This window comes from Otolemur garnettii, unplaced genomic scaffold, assembly GCF_000181295.1.
Source record: "Otolemur garnettii isolate 467f Iridium unplaced genomic scaffold, OtoGar3 scaffold00021, whole genome shotgun sequence".
NCBI classification, from domain to species: Eukaryota; Metazoa; Chordata; class Mammalia; order Primates; family Galagidae; genus Otolemur; species Otolemur garnettii.
The window spans coordinates 19,718,034-19,727,964 of NW_003852416.1; the positions used below are offsets into that span (position 1 = coordinate 19,718,034).

General features: G+C 39.3%; 1 protein-coding gene across 1 annotated transcript in view; it reads right to left on the minus strand.

Annotated features, from left to right (window-relative positions):
* Window positions 1–4,949: 4,949 nt before the first annotated feature.
* Window positions 4,950–9,931, minus strand: part of LOC111724296 (SMC5-SMC6 complex localization factor protein 2-like) — a 21,457-nt gene continuing 16,475 nt past the window's right edge. The window contains exons 7-8 of the mRNA XM_023511721.1: window positions 9,590–9,658; window positions 4,950–6,951 (exon numbers count right to left, since the gene is read on the minus strand). Coding sequence (XP_023367489.1) covers window positions 6,916–6,951; window positions 9,590–9,658 — 105 coding nt within the window. The 3' untranslated portion in view covers window positions 4,950–6,915. The remainder of the gene's footprint in view (window positions 6,952–9,589; window positions 9,659–9,931) is intronic.

Here is a 9,931-nt window from a genome sequence, read left to right on the forward strand (position 1 = left end):
CTGCCTCAGCCTCCCAAGTAGCTGGGACTACAGGTGCCCGCCACAACGCCTGGCCATTTTTTGGTTGCAGCCATCATTGTTGTTTGGTGGGCCCCGGCTGGGGATTCAAACCCGCCACCTTAGGTGTATGTGGCTGGCGCCTTAGCCGCTTGAGCCACAGGCGCCGAGCCCATTTTTTTTTTTTTTTAAGAGACAGAGTTTCACTTTGTCGCCCTCAGTAGAGTGCTGGGGCGTCTCAGCTCACAGCAACCTCCAGCTCTTGGGCTTAGGCGATTCTCTTGCCTCAGCCTCCTGAGTAGCTGGGCTACAGGTGCTGGCCACAACACCCGGTTATTTTTTATCGCAGTTTGGCCTGGGCTGAGTTCGAACTCCCTACCCTCGATATATGGGGCCAGTGCCCTACTCACTGAGCCACAGGCACCGCTCTGGCCTCATTTTTTAATTGTACCCTGATCTCATCCTGAGGAATTAATAGTCCCATTTTATAGATGGGAAAAGAGGCTCTATGAGGTTCATTCTTGAGTTTGTTTAGAGAGGACAGGCAGGACTAGAAAAGTCTGAGAAGGGGGAAGCAGGGTAAGTTTGAAGGGGAAATATTAGCAAAGGGAAAAACATTAGCACAGTTTATGCACAGATTTATGTTGGAGGAGCAAGGAAGTGGCATAAAAGGAGGCAGTGTATTTCATGTGATGAGATGAGAAGGTTTCTAGTGGGAAATAGAAAAATCAGCCAGAAGTTTAGAAAAGACTACAGAAGGAAAGAAACCCTGATGGATTGAGTAAGGAAGTCTGAGCTGGGAACACCCGTAAAGGCAGGGCTAAGAAAATCTGAAAAAATAGGTTGAGTGTGGTGGCTCATGCCTATAATTCTAACACTCTGGGAGGCCAAAGCAGGTGGATTGCTTGAGCTCAGGAGTTCAAGAACAGCCTGAGCAATAGCGAGACCCCATCTCTACTACAAATAGAAAAACTGAGGCAAGATGATTGCTTGAGCCCAAGAAAGAGCTTGAGGTTGCTGTGAGCTATGACACCATAGCACTTTACTCAGGGTGCTAAAGTGAGACTCTGTCTCAAATAAAAACAAAAACAAACAAAAAAGAAAGATAAATCTGCAGTCCTTGTAGGAAAGGGGATTGTAATAGTGGGGGTAGGGCAAGAAGACTGCTAGATTCATGGTACCAGACTAGAAATAAATTAAACTGCAGGGACCCAGTGAGCTAAGGCAAACAGCAGCCCAAGATCTCACAGAACCTGCTGTTCCAACTTCAGATACCTCTGGGGGGTGTGGCAAGTAGGCCAATGTGAAAGGTTCATCTCATTCAACTTAATTCTGAGCCAAGCTTTGGTCCTCTGAGGTGCTGATGGCAGACTTGGACATTTTTAAATAAGCAAAAATGTATGAGTTCAATGCTGAGTTCTAGCAGGCACCTGCCAAAATGTCATTGCAGTTACTTCAGTACTTTTGATAAGGGTGATTCAGACTACAATCCATTTCTCTCTGTCCTCCCACTGATATCTCTGAACCTAATGAAAGTATGAGATATAAAGGTAATTTATTGAACTGTCTAAAGGAAGCTCCTTTGAAGATGCAAATCCAGCTAAAATATGAATGAGGTTAATACTAACAGTGGAAAAGAAAGCACACCAAGAAATTAATCCTAACCTAGCTATGAATTTGTGCCCTGGAACATAGGCAGGCCATTTACAGGATCTCATTTGGAAACCTGGAGTACTTCACACACAAAAACCCCACAAATTTGAGTTTTGCTTTTGGTAGGTTATTTTCCCCAACTGTGATGTAAGAATGTGGCCAAGGGTAGTGCTGGCTATCTTCAGCGATGATTCTCAGCCACCTACACACTAGGGTTTACCACCATACTTTGCACAGAACAGTTACTCGTTGTAGCAGGGATCCCAGGTGAAGGCGGTCGGTATGATTCCTGAAACTTGAGCAGGTTCCCTAAGGCAAGCGAATTCTGGCCTAGTGACATTGTCCTGCTTCCTGTCCACTGTGGCAGCATTTCTGTTCCTGCTCTCCCATCTCTACCTCTTGTTTGCCCAGCACTTTCCCTTTAGGTGGTGTGATCTTTATTTTGGCCATACAGCTGAGGTGCTTCTTTAGCAGAGACTGTTAGCAGTGCAACAATGCTGTAGTCTGATCAACTGTGCCTCAGGGGCCTGTTTTGCCTATTGAGTTTTCCTCCCTCAGTGTCTTGGGAGTCAGACTGAAAGCTGGGCCTCCTGGTTTGCCCTCTCTTGACTCCAGCCTAGGGAATGGTTAGGAGTTTCAGGACATGTCCACAAATGCTAGAAAACTACCACCCATCACCTATTTCTCAGTTTTATAGTTTTGGGTTGCTGAAAAGAAGTTGTTTTTAAATCAGCAGAGACAGAGCTGGGCACAGAAGTGTCTGGAACTCCATGTGTCCAAAGGAAGAGAGTATGCTTACAACTATAATCCTTGGAGACATGGTTTGCCATCAGTACACACTAAGGTGTCTTTGTGCTTATGATCAATTTTACTTATCATCTGCTAAGAGCCTCAAGTTAGACGTAAACAATTAACAGCTAGCATCTAGTAAGTTCATGCTATATGCTAGGCACTGTACCAAACACTTCTCATGCAATAGCTCAGTTAGTCCTCATAAACACTGACATAGACACTGTTATTATTCCTTTTAACAGATGAAGAAAATAAAGCTCAGATAGCTTAAGTAGCTTGTCAAAGATCAAATGGCTTGTATGATGAGTCTGGGATCTGATCTGGGGCAAGGTCAAGGCCCTTAACTTGTACAAGACTGTGCTGTTTGCCCCTGAGTAAATACTTGTGGCAGTGTCTCAGCTTCTGTCTGGGCTGTCATCTTCCCATCCCTCCACCCCACTGTTGGAGCAAAATGCTCACAAATAGTCTCCTAACCAACCTGTTATTAGAAAGGAGAAATAAGTTTTTAGAACTTGAGGCCTCTGTCCAACAATGTCTACCCTTTCTCTGAGCACATAAGGACAGTTTCTCCTAGAATGAGATATCAACCTCTATTTCCCCCTCAGGTGGTATACTCAAAGCTATATCTGCTTGGCAGGCTGGAAATGGTCCTCTACATTATGGCTTCCCCTTTCTTGGTCACAAACTCTACTACAGGGGAGTTAGGTCAAGGGTATTCTTTTCTAGTTCTCTTTGCCCAAGAATGGAAAGTATTTAACCTGGATACCAGCAGATAAGATTCATGAGAGCTCTGAGTTGTTCACCAGAGTCCTCAATCTTAAAAAGAGGCCGCACATGTAGTAGGTACTCAATTGTCCCAATGAATGAATAGTTGAATGAACATGGTCAATGAGGTAAGAATGAGATTATTGGATTGCTGACTGCAAATTACATAGCAAATCATTAACTGGATTCCATAAAATTGAACTATGTACAACTGTGGCTTTATGTTTTCCAGAAACAGGAGACAACAAGCTAAAAAAACCTGGACAATCAAAAGCAAGAGGAATAAATCAGTTTAAAAAGTAGGGCAGAATAAATCAGCTTAAAAACTAGTTCTCAACCTGTGGGTCACGACCCACAGGAACTGTATTAAAGGGCTGCAGCATTCGGAAGGTTGAGAACCACTGAACTAGGGGATGGGGCAGGAGAGAAAACAGCATTCGAGATACTTGCCATCCCCCTCCCAAACAAATATTACCAAACACATGTTCAAACTGAGAAAAAGCAATTTTAATAACACACACATACATTCATAGGACTTTAAACAAGATGTATAAAATCTTGGGGAGGGGGAGAGAAAAAAGAAATCTGCCATTACTGCCTAAGAGCTGGTAGATTAACTGGCTGACAGGACTGCCCAGGGTAAACAAATGCACAGGTAATGAGAAGTACCAACACTGTTAATGAGTAAGAAATAACAATCACAGATCATGCTAATTGCTCTGCATGCCCAGCCACCTGTAACCCTTCTCTTGCCTCCTTAGAGACAAACCATGACAGTCATTGCCTAATCCTCTAACTCAGTCACTTGGTGATGTGCCACCTCTTAAAATTTTTAATTTTTTAAATTTCAAAATTACTCTTAGCTTGAAGACTCCACATATTACTACTGGCCAGTCCCCACCAAGTATAACCAAGTATATTTGTTTTGATACAAATAAAATGTAAATGCTCCAACTGAGCCTGGATTATAACACGCTATTTTCTATCTTTTACATCTGGGGAGACTTTTGTGAAGTCCAAAGCAAGCTACTACTTGTGCTTCAAAACAAAAATGAATGCCAATGTTCCAAAGGGTGACAAAGGCACCACCGCCATCAGGAGATAAGACAGAAAATGTACAAATGCTGTTATTTGATTGCTACATAGATGCATTTTGTGCACGGAGAGCCTCTTTACTTAACATGATATAACTAATAGAATTATATTTTCAGTTAACAAGAAAAGCAGTTTAGAAAAGGCAACAGTTACACACAAAAGCATAAACACTTATAAGTACCTTAATTTTCAGCTTGCAAGAAAGGTAATAAGTTTGACATACATATCCAGAAAATTAGACAAGGTGATTTTTGGCACAGTAATACTGCCAAACACCACTCAGTGCAAGCTTTATTTGCCAAGTCTCCAAAGTGGCCTGACATTCTCTGTGCAATGAACGTTTTCTCCCTCTCTACCATCCCATTCACTGGACAACAGCAGGAGGGAGACAACACATGGGGACTCAAGAGGAAGAAGGAAAATACTTGATTTGGGAGAAAAACCATGGGCTACGTGCGCTAAAAGAGAATCACAAAATTTTTATGAGAACCCAAATGCAAATACTGGACTACAACCTAGAGACTAAAGACTGCTACCAGAGTCATAAATACAAGGGCCTAAAATGACATCTGGCCATTTATTTTAAAGGGACACATGAAGTACTCTTCTATAATGGAGAAAGACAATTAAAAATAGATTTTTCTCGCTGGAACTGTTAAATAAAAATGTATCAAAGTGGTTTTAAATTTGATGGGCAGTTATCTGTTGAAACTGCAATATAAAAGGGTCACTTAAAAAAAAAAACCTAAATAACCCACTTGTCCCCCCATCAATGTACACGATTAGAAAATATTTACACACTGTAATTACAAGCAATATAAGCAGTATTTTATACTTCTGAGATTTTGTACACTTTACACAATGCAAAATGAGAAAAATATGAACACTTATAAAATTACACACAAATAATGTATCTACAAATTATTAAATTACAGAGTGAAAGCCCCCATTGTTGGGCAGATAGATGCCAGAGTTTCAAGCTTCTGTCAAATATATAACTCTTTGTATCTATCTCTTTAACCATAAGTGGCATTTTGTAACAATACCCTGAAGAGGTAGTATCAAGATAATATTCTTACCAGTAAACTCAACACAGAATAAAACTTTGTTGGTCTGACTGTTAGTGCCTCAGTCAGCAACCTCATTTAGGTTCTGGAAACTGGACATATTTAGTCTTCCTTAAAAATCTCTAACTGCCCAATGCTTGACATGAGCTCAAAAGTTACTGATGCTATTTTGAATGGTAAATTTAAGATAAAATGTTTTTTACTCCTAAGCCTCAAATGAGAGGTAGAAAGTTACTTTTCAGAATTTATTTTCTCCCCTCTCAAACTATGAACATCAAGTTCAGTTCCCACCTCTCTCTGTTATCTTTCTTCTGCACAACTAGAGACACTAGTGCTCAGGAGAACAGGTCACACAAGCCAATATAAAAAGAACAAAAAAAGTTGGCATTCTCTTTCAGGAAACATATCCTCCTAAAAGGGACACTCAGTCAACAAAATAATTTTTCAGTTGGCTAGTGAGAATGTGTTATTACCAAAGCCTTCAAAGGGCCCTTGGCTAAAACCAGTATATGTACTTCACCTAACTCTCCACCATTTAAACCAAAGGATGGCTTTCCAGTGTTTAAGAATTTAGAGCAGCTGTGGTTTTCAAGTGCAACAACTTCAAGGTATAAGCACATGTGTGCACACACAGAGAGTGTCCCAAAGAATAAACATTATCTAGGACTCTGCCAAAGTTATATACTCATGAAAATAAGGTTTTTGGGAACTTGTCCAGATATTTAGGTTTTTACAATATAGATTTCTGTAACATGGTTATCTATAGTCAGAATCCTAAAATTTAGCCAAGATTCTAAGATTTAATCAGTATTTAAAAAAATATATGCACTTAAAAGAAATCTAAAACAAACTGCATAAGACTGTTTTGGCATAAGAAATAAGCTACTTAACTTTACAGCTTAACTTCCTCCCCACCCCCCCAGGGGATCTGACAATATACCAAACTTCTGTTTCTCAATTGCTTGTTTAAATGTATTTTAAAAACCTAACAGATTTATAATCTTGAATAGTCACAGAAAATAAATGGACTAAAATATCCCCGTGGTTTATAGGAGTTATAGAAGAGATTTAAGCCTTTTATTCCTAACTCAGTTCTAAGCTTTCCCTTTGCATACTAAAATAACCAAGGAGGAAAATTAAACCAAATTGGAACTTGGTCTTGGTTTCCACATCCAACTCTTCAGTCAGTCCAAACTCTTTTCTAGCATTATTTCCTCTGATTACTCAATGCCACAAATACTATCTGAAGAAAGAAAACTGGCTTACAATGTAAAAAGAGGAGTTAATAGGGACAGGTCAGACATTTAACTATTAGCTGCTTTTTTATCCCTTCCTCTTTTTATAAAACTCTGCTCTTTTAAAAAAGATCAGTTGCCTGAACAATTAAGCAGATCACATTTCATATCTGCTTCAGAAATGATAATTTCTTCATTACCAGCATCATACTAATCAAGTGGCACATTTGCTGTAATAATCCTCTCTGCTCCCCTAAGAAAGGATCTTATTGAATTTCTCTTGGTTCACATTTTTGCTGCTGCAACTCCTGTTAAGAATCTGGTACCCAGAAGTCATGAAGCTGCCCCTAACAAAGGAAAGGGGGAAAAAAGACAAAGAAAAATTTAATCAGACTATGAATTAATCCTTATAAAACATCATACAATAAACCTTGATAATAAAAGAACTGAAATCTTTATATTGCGCATTTCTCTAAAAAGTTATAGTGACTGGGTTCAAATTTCACATTCAGTAGTCAAATTATTAAAAAAAATATCTAAGCACAGGATATTCTTTTTTTTTTTTTTTTTTTTTTGTAGAGACAGAGTCTCACTTTATTACCCTCGGAAGAGTGCCATGGCGTCACACAGCTCACAGCAACCTCCAACTCCTGGGCTTAGGTGATTCTCTTGTCTCAGCCTCCCGAGTAGCTGGGACTACAGGCGCCCCCTATTTTTTTTTGTTATTGTTGTTGCAGTTTGGCTGGGTTGGGCTCAAACCCACCACCCTCCCACTGAGCCACAGGTTATTCTTCTCACCAGTACAGAAAAAGAAGTATGTACTTAAGAAAATTAAAATGTTAAGCAAATATAGTTTTCCTATTATTTTGTTTTAATGCCGCATCAGGACAGATGGCCAGCCTATAAAACAATCTATTGAAGTTAGAAACTAAAGCAACAAAAACCCATAAATTTAAGATTTCTCAAAGACTTAAAATAGTGGGGTTGCTTTCTTAGTTAATACTCAGTTCCTGTTCCTGTTATTTTGATATAAAATATAAGCAACTTCCCAGTCCTGGCTACTCAATGTTTAGTCAGTCCCTGGACCAGCAGCATTGGAATCAATCTTAGAACTTGCTAGAAATGTAGTCTATCTCAGGTCCCACCCAGACCTGAGTCAGAATTTGCATTTCAACAAGTTTCCCCTTGATTTCTACATACATTTAAAAATTTGAAAAGCTTCATTTCAGGCTATTCTACATTAGTTTGTAAACAAGCAGGATGTGAAACTTATTAGCAGGAGTTAGAAAAATGTGCCTCTTAAGCAAAGACTCCTTAGATATGACACCAAAAATGTTAACTGACAAAATAAACAAATTATAAAAAATGATACCACCAAGACAATGAAAAGACAACACATAGAATGGAGGAAAATATTTGTAAATTATATATCCAACAAGGGATTTATATCTAAAACATGGAGAATTCTTACAACTCAATAAGAAAAAGATAAGTAATCCAACTAAAAATGGGCAAAAAATCTGAACAGGTATTTCTGCAAACATTATAACATATGTCTAATAAGTAAGTAGATAAGATACTCAACATCATTAGTCACTAGGGAAATACAAATTAAAACCACAATGAGATTCCACTTTCTTTTTTTTTTTTTTTTTGAGACAGAGCCTCAAGCTATCCCCCTGGGCAAAGTGCCATGGCATCACGCTCACAGCAACCTCCAACTCCTGGGCTCAAGCGAGTCTCCTGCCTCCGCCTCCCAAGTAGCTGGGACCACAGGCGCCCGCCACAACGCCTGGCCATTTTTTGGTTGCAGCCATCATTGTTGTTTGGCGGGTCCGGGCTGGGGATTCGAACCCGCCACCTTAGGTGTACGTGGCTGGCGCCTTAGCCGGTTGAGCTATAGGCGCCGAGCCAGAGATTCCACTTTCTAATATAAATTTCTGTAATAAGATTTAGTCAAAAAGACAGACAATAACAAGTGTTGACAAGAATGTGGAGAAATTCAGAACCTCATACATTCTGGTAGGAATGTAAAATAATGCAACCACTTTGGAATATAGCCTGGTATAGCCTCAAAACACTTATCGAATTACCATATGGTCCAGCAATTCTACTCCCATGTACATAGCTCAAGATGTTTTCATTTGAAAACATTCTCACAAAAACTTGTCTACAAATGTTCATGGAGGCATTATTTAAAAGCCAAAAAGTGGAAATAACTCAAAGGTCCATTTAATGATAAACAGATAAATAAAATGTGATATATTCATACGATACAATATTATTTGGCAATAGAAGCTACAACATGGATTCATTTATCATTATTGTTAGGTGAAAGCAGCCAGTCAGAAAAGACCACATAGTTGGCAAATCTATACAAAGTAGATTAGAGTTTGGCTAGGGTTTGAGGGGAGTGAGAAGGGAAATGAGAGTGGTAGAGAAATGGGTAATGACTGTTAATGGGTATGGGATTTCTTTTAGGGGGATGACAAAAATATCCTAAAATTGGACTCTGGTGAAAGTATTCACTCTGAACATAATAAAAACCACTGTGGGGTGGCGCCTGTGGCTCAAGGAGTAGGGCGCCGGCCCCATGTGCCAAAGGTGGTGGGTTCAAACCCAGCCTTGGCCAAAAACTGCAAAACAAACAAACAAAACACCACTGTACACTCTGAGTGAAATAATGATACGTGAATTATATCTCTATAGAGCTGTTAAAAAATGTTCCTCACTGAATAACCTCCACCTGATGCAATTTAACATTTTAAAATGAGATCAACCACTTTGGAAAATAAATTAATGACTATAATAAAGCAAACAAAAACTAAAAAACATTCAAAGCATGTATTATACTGGCATTTTCTATTTATCTTAAGATAATTAGAAGCAAGTGCTGAGTTATATTGTACTTTGTTTCAAAGAGTATGAAGAGTACTATTTAGCAAAAACATTACGAATAAAACTATTTATTTAATAAAATGACACCTGAGTAGGCCGGCAGTTCTGGATTATTTCCTGCCATTTCCCATGTATCCTGGCAACCAAGTCTTTCACCTTGAAAATATCAAAAAAGGAAAAAGGGATCAGATCAAACATCTTCACCTACGACCAACTTAACACTTGAAATAAAAGATGTGAGATCTGTGACAGGCCCACACCCAACAACTCAATTTGATTTCTATCATGAAAGATGGGAAAAAAAAAAAAAACTCCACTCATCTTTTTTTTTTTTAGACAGAGCCTCAAGCTATCCCCCTGGGTAGAGTGCCATGGCATCACAGCTCACAGCAACCTCCAACTCCTGGGCTCAAGCCAGTCTCCTGCCTC